This window comes from Bos mutus, chromosome 13 (genome assembly GCF_027580195.1).
Source record: "Bos mutus isolate GX-2022 chromosome 13, NWIPB_WYAK_1.1, whole genome shotgun sequence".
Taxonomy (NCBI): Eukaryota; Metazoa; Chordata; class Mammalia; order Artiodactyla; family Bovidae; genus Bos; species Bos mutus.
The window spans coordinates 38,142,497-38,157,165 of record NC_091629.1 but is presented as its reverse complement, the minus strand read 5'-3'; the positions used below and the strand labels follow the sequence as shown (position 1 = coordinate 38,157,165).

The window sequence follows — 14,669 nt, the reverse complement described above, 5'->3', positions numbered from 1 at the left end:
CAGTTACTGTCCATCGCCTCTGTTTTCATTTCTTCCTCACCTGTCGGCCCCCTCCTGGAAGGTCATTTCCACAGGTGTGAGCCCTGCCAGTCGTGCTCACAGCTGGGTCTTGGCCCATGCTGGGGCCTGGAAGTGACAGCGTTCACCTGCGGCTGCCCTTTGACCTCCGCATTCGAGCAGCTCGCTGGGCGGGTAGAAACCTCAGGACGCAACTCCAGCTGCGCGGTTGCCCCTTTAGGCGCTGGGCCGCGGCGCACGCGCATTAGGGCCGTTACGCGCGCAGGCGCAGTGGGGCGGCGGATGTTTACAGCGGCAGAGGTCGGCGCTGCGAATCGGCAGGCGGCGGGCCGAGGGGCTCCCGGGAGAGGGGCGGCCGAGGAGCTGCAGGTGCGGTTCGGCTGAGGCGGGAGGTAGAGCCGCTGTAGCGGCTCTCGGCCCGGCCTGCGCGGGTAGGGGGGCGGTGCGTCTCCTCGGCCCCTTCTGCCTTCCTGCCTCCTCTCCATACCTTCCCTCCCGCTGGGCGCGGGCTCCAGGTCCCTCCCCCGGGGGCGCTTCCTCCTCTCCGCGTCTTCCGGTCCTTTTCCGCTGCCCTCTCGCCCCCACCCCAGCATGAACGCCCCTCCTTATCCCAGGCGGCTCCCCTCCCCCTTCCCGCCCTCTCGGGGGTCAGCCGGCGCGGGTTCCCCGGGGTCCCGAGGTCTGTCTCCGTGCGCAGTGCTCACACCCCTTGGGTTGACTTAACTCTCCAGGCGCGCAGCTGGTCCCTAAATTACTGAGTAGGAAACATTTGCCGTTAGCGCGGCACGTGAAGAGTTACCGAGGTTCGAAACAGGTTGTGCCTTTTCAGAAGGTGCAAGAGTCTGTTAAGGGAGAGTGACTTGGCTTCAGGCAAGACCTGGAAGAGGTCTTCAGTTGGGAAGGGAGCTCTCCTGGCTGTGGTGCCTGTGTTTTGTGTTTGCCAGGGCTTGTCTCTCCCAGGTTGATGTTTGCACCTCAAAAAAGGCCTTTCTCTAAATCCCCACTTGGTTTATGTGCCTGCTGACGTTTTCTGCGTCTTTTTGGCCAGGGAGGGGCTGAAGTAAGGGACTGCATTTTTAGTGTTGGGTAGACCGGCAGGTTCCTATAACTCAAGTCCGAACTTGCCTCTCTCGTATGGGAGGACGCTTGAGGCTCCTGAGACCAGCGCCCGGCCTCTCTATGCTTGCACTTGGCCGGGAGAGACTCCTTGTTCTGACAGTGTGTCTGTATTTCCAGCCTCGATTTTAGAAAGCTCTCTTGTGTGTTAAGTAGAAATTCTCTCCATCCGATATGTGTCCCACTGCTCTGGTTTTTTCAGGCCCATGAATAGTGTGTATATGGCAGACTTTCAAGTATTTGAAAACAAATCCTTTGCATTCCTTGTAGGAGTTCTGGTTTTCACAATGAAAACCATTTCTTCCTTTATTCCTCCGGCAGGAGGTGTGATTTTGCTTTCTTCTCCCTAGCTTATTATCTTCCACCTGAGTTACTTTGTCCATGTTGCCCTTACTAAGTAGCTGGATGAGTGTAGACTTGAATCTTGGCCCCCTTATCAGAGCTTCATTCTGTGTTAACTGGCCCCTGTGACAGCGTCTTGGGCTACCAGTCTGAGACCTTCCTACCCCTGCTCAGCCACCTCCTCCCTGTGCCCTTGGTGTTGGTTTTGTAAGGAGCAGCCTGAGAGTAAGGTTGTCCTGCTGGGCAGTGCCCAGTTACATGGAGTGTTGAATTAAGGGTTGCAAAGTGTAACCAGTCAAGTATCCAGAAAATGATATGCCATTACTTTGAAAACTTGGATTAGGGTGGATTCTGAGTCTAGATTTGGTTTGTCAAAGCCATCTCTGAGATTGTTGTTGGTGGCATGAGAGCTGATCACATTGATGGTTAGTAATAAACAATGATTGTTTTCAGTGTGAGGAAGTGTTAGGTTGCCAGGCAAGGTTAATAACAAATATCCGAGCCTACGAATGGTCACGTGCAGCCCACTAGTGGCAGCAGATAAGGTTACCACATAGTGATTTAGCCTGTTGCTTTGGTGTAGGGTAAAAAACACAGGCCTGTGTTTGAATGCCAGCTCTCCTCAGACTGGTGTGTGATCATGAGCAAAGTAACTTTTCAGTCCCAAGTTGCCTCACAATGTTGTGAAGCCAAAATGAGGTCGTGACTGGCAGGTGGTGCCTGTAAAAAGATTGTAGTTATTTTTACTAAAAAGCTAGCCTTTGCATGTGGATTAAACTCTTAAAGTGAGGCAAAGTTGAAAATAAGGGATAAATACTTGGTAGACAGTGAAACATACCCATCATATACTTGGTGTTTGCTTTCTGAGGATAGAACATTACACTCTGGGGGCTTCTGGGTGAAGAGGTGGCTTTCACCTCCACCCTGGAGGATGTGTGAGAGCTAGACCTTTCCCTGAAGCAACCAAACAGGACTCCACTTTTAACCAGTGACCCAAATCTTAAGATGATTGTCCTAGCCTAGGGTATAGGCATTAGCCTCAGAACTAAGTAGTTTATCCAGGATTGAATTTGACCTCGTTAACACTTTATCCTCTCTGGCTGAGTTAGGGTCTGTAACCACCAAGGGCTCTGAAACAACTTAAAAACAGGGTGAGAATCAAATAACTGGGCCATCCTAGTGACTTGAGAAGTCTCATATTCTGCTTTAAAATCTTGATGATGAAGATGAATTGCTCCGGTCATAAAATGGAAGAGTGCTTGTGTTAAGCCCCACCTTTCACACGCTTTGTGTCCTTGTGAGAAGCTGAAGATTCATGCGTGTGGTCAGTAACTTTCATTCCTGGGGCATGCTCTCCCACCACAGTTGCTAGTTTTGTGTGTGTCGTGTGTGTATGGAATTTTTCTAGAGGCAGTATTTGTGATTCTCATTCTGCTGTTAGAAGTCCTCAGGATTGTGAGGGAGAAGCAAGCATAAACTTTGTAATAATAAAAATGTAACATTATGGACATCATCCTGTTTCAGAAAACATAGCAACCTTTGTGATGTCAGGTTCCCCCCCACCCCGCCCCAGCAGTTAATATCAAGTGTTTTGTAAAGCATTTACCATTTTATGTGAAGTGAAAGTTGCCTGTGGTGAGTATAATATTGGAGTTGTTCAGGAAGAGTAAAACCTCTACAGATGCAGGATCATTTTCCCTAGGAATCAGATGAGGATACATTGTACTTTGTAGTTGGCTCAGAGAGAAGCATGTACTGATACCCTGTACTTTAGTACTTGACTCAGAGAGGAGGACATGTTACTTTTTCTTCTTGAAGGCAGTTTGGAAGAGAGCAAAAATGTCCTTTTTATTGTTGAAGAGGTGAAATGGTGGTATGGTAGCTACTTCTCAGGAGTTGAGGGAATTCTAGGAGTCTCCTGCTTCTGAGCTGCAGCCTTGAGACAGTTCTGTATTTGTTAAAATGAGGTGTTTGTCACAGTATATTCCAGGGGGAAGAGAGTTTTGTGGATGTTGTTTTGGCCTGAAGTTTTACATGAGAACATCCAAATCAAAGGTTGAATGGTTTGCTTGACTTGATATTTATGGGCGTGTGGGACCATGCATTGGAGAAGGAAGTGGCAACCCACTCCAGCGTTCTTGCCTGGAAAATCCCAGGGACGGGGGAGCCTGGTGGGCTGCCGTCTATGGGGTCGCACAGAGTCGGACACGACTGAAGTGACTTAGCAGCAGCAGCAGGCAAAATATAAGACAACAGTTGAATTTGAATTTCAAAGTAACAGTGAATACCTTTTTAGTATTTATTGACCTGAATTTAAATTTTTTTTTTGCTTTTAAAGATTTATTTACAAAAGGTCTATAGCACTTGAAATATTCAAAAAAGATCCCTCTTAGAATGATTTTTTAGTAAATATATCTGCCCTCTTTTCATGTTTACATTCAATTATTTTTCCATATGTGGAAATATCCTTGTTAAGAGATGTATAAGCAAGATATTTTTAATCCTAATTGCTTGACTTTCCAGAATGATGACTTTTAGTAAAGTCTTGAATTCTTTAATGATGTTTTTAAGTTGTCAGCTGTGTGTTAGGTATCACATGTTCATTTGTATTCAGTTGATATTATAAGTTACAACTTATTTTTGGATGAATATAATTAAATTTGAAATTTAACCTTTTTTTTGTTCTGTATCTGGCATCCTTGGACGTGGAGGGAGGTAGTGTAAGGGGCTGGGTGTTGAGTAAGTATATTCCATCTGTATTATTTTTAGAATTCAGAATCTGAAATTGGTGTGTGTTTAGGACTTTTATTGTTCTGCTCTAACCTTTAATGTGAATAGCTCTTTTGAAAATTCTAAAACTGCAGCTTTGCCTGAGCGTGATCTCAAGGATGGGAGGCGCGGTGAGTGCTGGTGAGGACAACGACGAGCTGATAGACAATCTGAAGGAGGCACAGTACATCCGCTCTGAGCTGGTGGAGCAGGCGTTCCGAGCTATTGACCGTGCAGACTATTACCTCGAAGAGTTTAAAGAGAACGCATATAAAGATTTAGCGTGGAAGCATGGCAACATCCACCTCTCTGCTCCGTGCATCTACTCGGAGGTGATGGAGGCCCTGGACCTGCAGCCTGGTCTCTCATTCTTGAACCTGGGCAGTGGCACTGGCTACCTCAGCTCCATGGTGGGGCTCATCCTCGGTGAGTCTGGCTCGGTCTCACGTGCAGGAGGGAGAGCCTGCTGGCAGTTTGTCCTTAGTGGGGGCCGAGTTGTAACTGCCCTTGGCCTGCCCAGCCATCATGGTATCCACACAGGGGTTGGAGGGTGATGATATTAATGGAGAAATTGCCGTGATGAACAGAAGAGTCCCTCTGGAGCCTTCCTGTTGCCCCCACCTGTACCTCCAGCATCTGACCAGCACAGCTTCCTCTTGGACAGCAGAGGACCTAGAGATTGTATAAATCTGGACCTTTTGGTGATTTCTTGATTAATATAATCACTCAGCGTGCCTGTCATTGTCTCTAAACTGGAATAATTAACTTTAAAGTCCCTGGCAGTTAAAGTTTTTCCAAGCAGTTTTTGTTTTTTGTTGTTTTGATACTAAAGGAGTTAATACTTGTAAGTTATTTTCAAATGTATTCCAGGGGTAGGAAAGATTTCACAAGTTATGGTATTTGAAGCCATTTAGCCTGTTTGCTCAAACAAATAAGTTGTGAGATTATACATGGAAGCTGACCATTTTAATACTGAAACATCATTATCTGATTACTGAAGATTTTAAAGATTCCTACCTCATGTTAAATGCGGTAGTAGGGGACAGGTGTCTGTTTTCACTCAAGAGTTGGGTGAACAGTTCTGCGAGAGGAAGGCCAGGAGCTGCTCTGTGCTTTAGGAAAGGGCACTGCGGAGGAAGTGGGCTGGTGCCCCTGGGTGGAGGAAGACATGGTTGGCCCGAGGTTGCTAGGGTCTTGGTACGCGTGGATGTTGGAACTGACAAGGTTTGCTAAATATCTTAAGTTTTTGGCTTAGGTATCTCAACATTGTTATCAAGTCAGTGTAAGATTCTGTATATTGGTGATTTCAAGTGATAACAGCTTAAAAGTCAAGTGTAATCATTAGCAGTACATTACAACATTGTTTCTCTGTGGTTATTACAGGCACTTTAGAAAATCTTAGTAGTCACAGTTGCTTTTGTGGGTATGGAATGAAATTTTTGGTTGCTTTATAAGTTCATATACTTCAGAATTTGGTAAAGTTTTGAGATTCTGATCATCTGACTTTGGGCTATAAAATATAAATTTGGGCTAAATCCTCGGATTATTAAATGTGTAGTTTTTTGTTTTATTGTTTTTTTTTAGGCTAAATGCTTTTTGAACTTGTCTTGGATTGAGACTGCTTTGCAAAGAGAGCTCAGGTTTTTCATCATTCTGGAATTAGTGAATTGTAATTCCCGCTGTTGGAGCTGGAAATTGGAGGAGCTAAGGATAAGGTGGTATTTGGGGGGAGGGGGAGGGTTATCAACCTGATTAGATTGGAAATGCTATTAAAAATGAAATGCTTAGGAAAGGATGACTTAAAGTCATCTTCAACCGACCTGGTACATTTGACATTCTCTAGAAGTCATAAAGAAACAGCTCATGACGGATGTTGTTACTTGTCTTTTCTGAGCCCCCACTTTCTCTTTTCTGGGGGTTTTGCTGGATGACAGGGAGGAGAGTTGTGAAGGAAGGAAAGCTGTGTTTTTGGTCATAATGGACACTGCGTGCCGCTTTGATGTATTTGAAGGCGGTAACTTGAGAGTCTGATTTCACGGGTAGAGTCTCGGATCTGCAGGGAGGAGGACACAGGCCCTGGACCGTGTTCACTCCGTGTGTCGGAGGCCTCCCTCTGGGGTTGATTCAGCTTTGTGCTGCTCACTGCGAGGTGAAGACTTCGCTGGTCTCCCAGGGCCTGCAGTCTTCCATGTGACTTCGGTGGCTTGCGGTCCTTACTTTCTCTGCCCTGCTGCCTCTGTGCCACTCTGCTGTGCTTACGTTGCGACTCCTTGCCCTGCTGAGGGTGCTCCTTTCTCGAGGTTCCAGTTGGCAGGATGGCAGGGGGCAGGGGGAGATACAGCAGTTGTGAGCTTAACCTGACGTTGTTGTGTGACGTGGGAGCTGCTGTGCCTGGGGGGCCTCGTGGGACCAGCTTCAGGGTTGTGTCCTTGGTACCACCATTCTGACCCGTCCTGTACTTCCTCCTCTTTCAATCATCTTTTTACTGGAGTGGGTCAGGGGATATGTGTCGTTACTTTGTTTGGTGTGAAGTTTCTTGTCCTCAGTAAGAGTCTAACAGAGCTGAGGGGCTAATGAGAATATGATGAGGGGGAAGTAAATGCATGTTTTCTTGATCTCTGGCAAGTGACCAAGAGAGCAGTGGGATTGGACAGGAAGTAATGTGGATGTGGTGTCATAAACAGTGGAAATGTGACTTCTCAAGTAGGCTGTGTTTTGATGATAGGCGGTTTTAGCAGCCACTCTGTGTGGGAGGTGTTGAGAAAGGAGAGCGGGTGAGTCGTCTGGTAGAGGCAGGGAAGCCTGCACCTGGGGGAGCTGCTGCACTGGGAGGGGCCAGGTGAGCGGTGGAAGCAGAGAAGTGTGTGCAGTGCACAGATGGCTGCATTTACCAGTATTTCTGTTGGATGTAGGGTTGAGTGTTACACTGTGGCTTTATATGTATGTTTTCTAAATAAAAGCCCTACATGCCGTGTTCATTTTCTCATGCAGATTTTCTAAAAATCAAGGTATAACTTATCCATAGTAACTTGACAAAGTTGCATGAAGCATGTATGAATGTAGTATGAAGTGTGAAGCTTGGTGACTTTTTACATCCTCCTCCATGTAAGCACCACCCAGAACAAGATGCAGAGTAGAATCTGTGCCCCAGAGATTCCCATGGCCACCCCTCCAATAGTAGGACCCCGTCCCCTCCAGGGGGAAGTATACTCACCTCCATCACACAAATAAGTGTTGCCTGTTTTGACCTTCATACAAATGGATTCTTAAAACCCAGAGATTCAATGAAGCTGTTTCGTGTCAGTAGTTCTCACTGAGATTTAACCCAGAGGCATTTGTATGTGGAGGAAGCACTTTTATTATTAAGTGGGCTCCTAACTTTTCTCATAACTTTAGTTCCAGTTATTGATAAATGTCTTTCTTTTCTTTCATTCTTTCATTTATTTGGCTGTGCTGGGTGTTGGTTGCGGCATATGGGATCTAGTTTCCTGAATAGGGATGGAACCTGGCCCCTCGCATTGGGAGTGTGGAGTCTTAGCCCCTGGACCACCAGGGAAGTCCCTGATAAATTTATTTTGATTAAAAATATTTCCATTGTGACTTTGGAATTACAGTTTTATTTTGATGATGATTAAAACTATTTTGTGAGAATTAAATACCACATCTGAGTGTTTGCAGAGACCTTTGTTGGAAAAAAGACCTGTGTCCACTTTCTTTTGCAAAGACACGTTTCTTCTTTAATTCATTGTGTTGTTCAGTTGCTAAGTTGTGTCCGACTCTGTGTGACCCCCGTGGACTGCAGCACACCAGGCTTCCATGTCCTTCACTATCTCCCAGAGTTTGCTCAAACTCGTGTCCATTGAGTTGGTGATGCCATCGAACCATCTCATCCTCTGTTGTCCCCTTCTCCTCCAGCCTTCAGTCTTTCCCAGCATCAGGGTCTTTTCCAGTGAGTTGGCTCTTTGCATCAGGTGGCCACAGTATTAGAGTTTTAGCTTCAGCATCAGTCATTCTAGTGAATATTCAGGGTTGATTTCCTTTAGGATTCACTGGTTTAGTGGCACTTGTAACTCTTGGTTTCAGATCTTGGCCGTTTTACCTTTTCAGATGATTCTTTAAAAGTTTGAGGACAGGACGGTCAAGGCTCTAGGAAGCTGTGAGTTGGTAGTGCCATATAAGGAGTATTGATGATGTGGTGAGCAGAGGCTAGTCTGCATATTTAAAGAATGGATTGGGTGATTTTGGCCCAATAAATGTGAATTTCTGTAATTATACATGTCCAGTCAAATGTGTTGCAGTCAATGAAATAGAAATAAAGAGTAGGGGTTCTTGTCCTGTTTCTATATGTTTTCTTATTCTGAAACGTTTTAGGCCCTTTTGGAGTGAATCACGGAGTAGAACTCCATTCAGATGTGACAGAGTATGCGAAGCAGAAGCTGGACTTCTTCATCAGGACAAGCGACAGCTTTGACAAGTAAGACCAAAACTGTCCATGGGTCTGGGTGTCAGTTATAACTTAAACTTTGGATTAAGTGGAAAGAAATCAGTTCACTACTGTTCATGTTCTGGCAGTTGTGATTAAAGTGTGGCAGGTGACTAAGTGATATGTGTGTGTATGTTCTAGTTATTTTAAAAATATTTTATGTTTTTAAGGACCTTAAGTTTTTTTTTTTAATTATGACACCTAAATAAAGGTAATTTATCACCAGTGTAAGAGAAGGAAATAGAATGTTCATTTTTTCTTAATGTTCATGTTTCCAATAGAGGCAGCATTTTATCATGTACTTGTTTCTGAAATGGAATTGTTGCAATTGTCTTTAAATGTACCGCGCAACTAGCTCTTGCCATTTTAAAACAAGGCATTTAAGTTCTTATTTTAGGGATTAAAATTTTTAGAAAAACCAAGTATATTTTTTTCTCTTTTTACTCTGTTAGTAGATCTTGAATAAGATATAAAAGCAAGATAGGATAGTAGAAGATAATGAAGATGAAAGATAATAAGATAATCATAACAGCAAAGATAGTGATATGCCTGGAGCTTGGGTGACTTAAGCTTGGATTGTGTTTATGATACTGAGTTTCATAATATTTTCTTTGGAATTTCTAGAGTTCTGTTTATTACTCACGTAGTTCTTTCAGAAGTCTGATATCCCAGCTTCTGACTCTTAATTTTATTACGTCGCTGTGGGATTGTACAGTGAAAACATAACCTATGTTTAATGTAGATTTACTATATAGACTTGTTATGACATGATATACTTAGTTGTGGAAAACATCTTTTGCTTTCAGGTTTGACTTCTGTGAACCATCCTTTGTTACTGGCAATTGCCTGGAGATTTCTCCAGATTGTTCTCAGTATGACCGGGTGTACTGTGGGGCAGGCGTGCAGAAGGAACACGAGGAGTACATGAAGAGCCTCCTCAAGGTCGGGGGCATCCTGGTCATGCCACTGGAAGAGAAGGTCAGGTCCTCTTGTAACCGGTGGTTTCGTGCACTCAGCTGTTTGCTGAGGTTTGTTCCGGGGAGTTGACAGGCATTTTTCCTTGTAACTCTTGTTACAAATCCCTTCCTCTCGCAGATGAGTAAACAGGCTAGAGAGACTGCCAAGGTGGGGCGGGTCCAGTCGCCTAGGTTCTGATTTGATTTATTTTGGAAGAGAAAGGACACCTGAATACTTGCCAGCGGTTACAGAGTCCTTCCTTGTTTAAGATCTTGGCTGTTCTTTCTTTCTGATGCCAGCAGTGTGACTGGCCCTGATCCGTTGTTTTGTTAAGGGCCGTAGAATGATACCTCCTCGTTCTCTCATTTCTCTTCATTTAGTAGCCAGAATACACAGGGGGAGAGAAACACCCTCGTTAGTTGTTTGTTTACCCTGAGGTATACTTTATAAAAGGAAGTGCAGGATAAATCTGATTCTTATTAACCTTTGTCAGTTTTTCTCAATAATTGGTTTTCTGGCATCTGCCAAAGATAGTGACCAGTGAGGTTTTGCTTGATTTTTTTAGCAAAATGAATTCATGCAAAATTGTGACCCTTATCAGAGTTCAGACTGTCTCACTTTGGCCATGGCTGCCTCTCCACATTGGCTCTTGGGCTCTGCAGCCTCAAGAATCTTTGATAGTTTTGTTAATTTCTGGTAAGAAGACGTTCCAGACTTTGTGTACTTTTTTTTTTAACCACAAACTTGGAATTAACTCTTTCTGAAAATGAATAATCCCTGTTCGTTTTCAGTTTGGTGGGCATTGGTGTTTAGACACCACAGTTGGGATCTTGAAGGCGATCGTGGATCCGTGTTCGTTTTTCTGATGGACGACTAATGCTTGGGAGTCACCCGCCACCCACCGCCCCAACACACACACTTTTTTTTTTTTTGCTTTGATGTTTTGGAGAGAAAAGACACCATAAAGTCATATCAGTACTTCCAAATCAAGATCAGGACCAGGGTTTTTTTCCCTCACATTTTAGTGTTATATCAGTAGCACTTTTTTCTCAAACCAAAAGTCCTGATCCCCAACCACCCGGCTTACTGTTTATCTGCAATGTATGGTGTCATCAGCAGCAATCTTGATTTCTGAAACTAGAGCAGGATTTTTCTTGTTTTGTCAGGGAGTGGCTTGGGGACCCCACTGTATTGTCCTTATATTCCACTAGAGAAGTTAAATTACTGTGTTTTAAGTTACTGGGAATTACACCTCTGTGTGAAGTTATGGCGCCAGCCCCAAAGAACTGCTCGTTTGTTTTCTTTTCTTTCAGTTTTGAGAGGTTGCCATTTTGGGGATCACAACTTTGTAAAATAGTTATATAAGATTCCAAAGTCTAAGCAAGCAATACTCAGAATTTTATTCTGTGTATGTCCCCTCTTCTCTGCTCCCTTCACCTGTAGGTGACTTGTTTTTTGTTTGTTTTGGTTTATCTTTCCTTAAAAAAGTAGAAGCTAAAAAAATTTTCAGTGAGGGTACACACTTTTACACTCCACCCACCCGTTCATACATATGAGAGTTGATAATTTTAAGTTTTATACATCATTTATTTTTTAAAAACGTGATGTTCCTTATAGCTAGAAAGTCTTTTTAATCTCTGTTTTGTTTATTAAAATTTTTGTTGGTGTATAAGAATGTGGCTGTTTCAGATAGAGATGTATAAGGCTGTGGCTGTTTCAGATGGGATTTATAAGGCTTTGGCTGTTTTGGATAGGGGTGTGTAAGGCTGTTGCTATTTCGGATAGGGGTGTATAAGGCTGTGGCTGTTTTGGATAGGGGTGTGTAAGGCTGTTGCTATTTTGGATGGGGGTGTATAAGGCTGTGGCTGTTTAGAATAGGGGTGTGTAAGGCTGTGGCTGCTTCGGATAGGGGTGTGTAAGGCTGTGGCTGTTTCGGATAGGCATTTGAATTCTTTCTAGCCTTTCACTGTTAGAAACAGTGCTGCTGTGAAGAGCCTGCACAGACATTACCTTGGTTTTGTCTGAATTTGTGACCTCCTGCGGGAGCGCCTGACCAGAGGCTGTTTAACCTTGGCCATTTCAGAGGCAGGTCGCCAGGAGCCGGTTCTTATTGCTGTTTTAGTAGTTTGCAGGAAAGGGCCAGACGTCCCTGTGTTTGCTTTTCTTTCTCAGAGTATTGTTTTAAATACGTATTTACTTATACGGATGAGTTTAGAAGTCTGTGTTGTCTTGCAGAAATACATTGTGTTAACATCTAGATGAATGAGGGATTGAAGGCATCTTTTCAGTATTCATGCAGCTGAATACTTCAACGTGAAATAGGGATTTATAGTTTTGTTTACAGGTTTACACATAGTTTACTGATTATATTCAAATATTTCACGTCCATTATAACTAGACGTTCTCCTTTTAAAAATTTTTTGAAAAAAGATTTTGCTGGTATAAAGGAATGTGGTAAGTTATTGATGTTTGTCTGGTATGTGGGTACTTAGTTCTTTTAGTTCTGAGATCCAGGACACAGAGTCTTAGTTTTTAGAGGATTTGCTAGCTTAGATATTTTTAGATGAGAGCGCAATCATCGTGGCTTGTCAAAGCTGACCAGAAATCCTACTGTGAGCTGTTCAGGCCCTTCAGAACCTGGCACAGTCATGGAGCACATGCGTGGCCGTGTTGTCCAGTCGCGTTCTCGTGGTGCTCCTTGTACTGTGGTTCACAGGAACCATCTGGCTGACCTGCACTGCAGCATGTCAGCCAGACAGCCCTGTGTCCCATGGGGGCTGCATCCCTGGAAGCACTTTAGACACATCGATGTGCACCTCCGAGAGTGAGGCCAGGTACCCACATCCAGGGTGGCCCACTCACCTGTGAGGAAGCAGCGCTGATTTGTGATGGTAGCTGCTGTTCGGCGGGTGCAAGATGGTCTCTTCTTATACTCCCATCCCCACGAACAACAGCCAGGACTCAGTCTAGGTTGAAGGTTGCAGGTGGTTGTGTCTTGAATGACTTTTACTTTAGGATCACCCTGGTCTCCCTACGTTTCCCCTACAACAGTGACTTCTTTGGAGAGTCTATAAGAAGCTTGTCTTATCAGATTCCCCACATTCCTTCTCTCATTGTTTCCTTAACTTCTGTACTAGGAACTGGAGCACCTTTGCAAGAATATCGCTGAGTTAGGTGTCGTTCTGGTCACGTCACATCAGAGGCCTGTGTTGTCGGGTGTTTTCATCTTTAGTGTCTGTGATTTTTAGATTGTATATAGGAGTGATTATATTTAAATATAAACTGAAAGTGAAAGTGAAGTGAAGTCGCTCATTCGTGTCCGACTCTTTGCGACCCCGTAGCCTGTAGCCTACCAGGCTCCTCTGTCCATGGGATTTTCCAGGCAATAGTACTGGAGTGGGTTGCCATTTCCTTCTCCAAGGGATCTTCCCAACCCAGGGCTCGAACCCGGGTCTCCTGCATTGTAGACAGACGCTTTACCGTCTGAGCCACCAGGGAAGTCCAGATATAAACTACCAGTAGTCAAATCTTTTGAATATTCTCATTTTAACCTCTGGGACAGCTGACTAAGATAACGCGCACTGGCCCTTCTGCTTGGGAAACCAAGAAGATTCTGGCTGTCTCCTTTGCTCCGCTGATCCAGCCCTGCCAGTCCGAGTCCGGGAAGTCGAGGCTCGTGCAGTTACGTGAGTGCAGAGATTCTTCCTTACCTTTTAAATCTTTTTACTCTTTCCAGAATTTGAGAGAAACAAAATTCATCAGGAACCTTTTAATATTAAAGACCATTTTTCCACTCACTGAAGCCTTAAAGTTTTACAAGTGGTTTTTTAAAAATCACTTGAAATCATTGAAAAATTATAATCGGTTTTTAGCTTATTTTGAGTTATTTTAGGTCATTTGTGCTTAATATTCAAGGGTGAGAAGACGCTCTCTAGAAAGAGAAGAAATAGAAGAGAAGCATGAGCTGAGGCAGGTGACTCAGCTAGAGGACCTGATGTGTGCAGTCAGGTTGTGGGAGGCACTGGCTGGGCAGGTGCTTAGACCTGAGTTCATCATGTAGGTTGTGGAGCCTGTCCCGTATTTTGAATAAAAGATGTGGCACCTCTGGACTCCCTGGTGGTCAGGGGAAGATGACTTTATTGAGTGCTTGCTTCCCTGAAAATGCCTTCAGAACAAGTAGGCAGATGTGACCTGCGGTGGGGAGGGCACTGCTGTCCACAGCCTCTGCAGAGTTTTGGAAGGTGAGGGCTCAGTCCGGACCTGAGACCAGTGTCTTGGTCACGCTTGGACAGGATCATGATGGGGTGGAGGGCACCAGAGATGCAGCGTTTAAGGCCAGGGCTTCAAAGCAAATGTGGCCCAGTGAACGACTATGATGCTATTTAGGGTTCCTGAAGTGAACATTCCAGTTATTTGTAACTGTATCTCCTAGGCTAGAGGTTCCTAGACTAGTAGAGTCACGTTGATGAGGGTCAGCTTTTGGATGGATCAGATTGTGGGCAGGAGCCAGTCAGGAGACCCTTGGGATTTTCCAGGCAGGAGATAAAGACCAAAGCTAAGATGCTGGGCTTCAGAGTGTCAGGGACTCAGGAGGCATGCAGGGCCTTTCTGAGGAAGGATATGGGAGTCAGAGCTGGCTGGCATGTTGTGAAGGTGGGTGTGTGGGAGGCTCTGACCCCAGTCAGGCCTGGATTGGAACCCAGGGAGCCTCTGGCTGCTCTGTGTTACCTGAGGCCATGGGATGGATGTCAAACCAGTCATCAACAGGCATAAGCAGAGGGGAACCTCTTTAGGGAACATGCCAGGCTGGGTGGAAGAGGAAGAGGCAGCAGGAGAGGCTGGGGCCAGGGGGAAGAGGTGGCTTCCACCAGTGGCATGTTGGGGTGAGCTGGAGGCCAGAGCTGGCCGTCGGGAGGTCTGAAAAGGCATCCTTGGGGGTCACAGCAGGAGGAACGCCGAGTGGCATTGGAGCAGGAGCTGTGGT

The 14,669-nt window shown here is 44.9% G+C and overlaps 1 protein-coding gene across 2 annotated transcripts in view; it reads left to right on the top strand.

Moving 5' to 3' along the window:
* The first annotated feature begins 261 nt into the window (after positions 1 to 261).
* Positions 262 to 14,669, top strand: part of PCMTD2 (protein-L-isoaspartate (D-aspartate) O-methyltransferase domain containing 2) — a 28,484-nt gene continuing 14,076 nt past the window's right edge. The window contains exons 1-5 of one of the 2 annotated variants that reach the window (XM_070381346.1): positions 262 to 387; positions 4,341 to 4,671; positions 8,617 to 8,719; positions 9,535 to 9,706; positions 13,248 to 13,371. In XM_070381346.1, the coding sequence (XP_070237447.1) occupies positions 301 to 387; positions 4,341 to 4,671; positions 8,617 to 8,719; positions 9,535 to 9,706; positions 13,248 to 13,371 (817 nt within the window). In that variant the 5' untranslated portion in view covers positions 262 to 300. Of the gene's footprint in view, positions 450 to 4,340; positions 4,672 to 8,616; positions 8,720 to 9,534; positions 9,707 to 13,247; positions 13,372 to 14,669 lie in introns of both variants that reach the window. The other variant, XM_070381347.1, reaches the window with a different exon arrangement.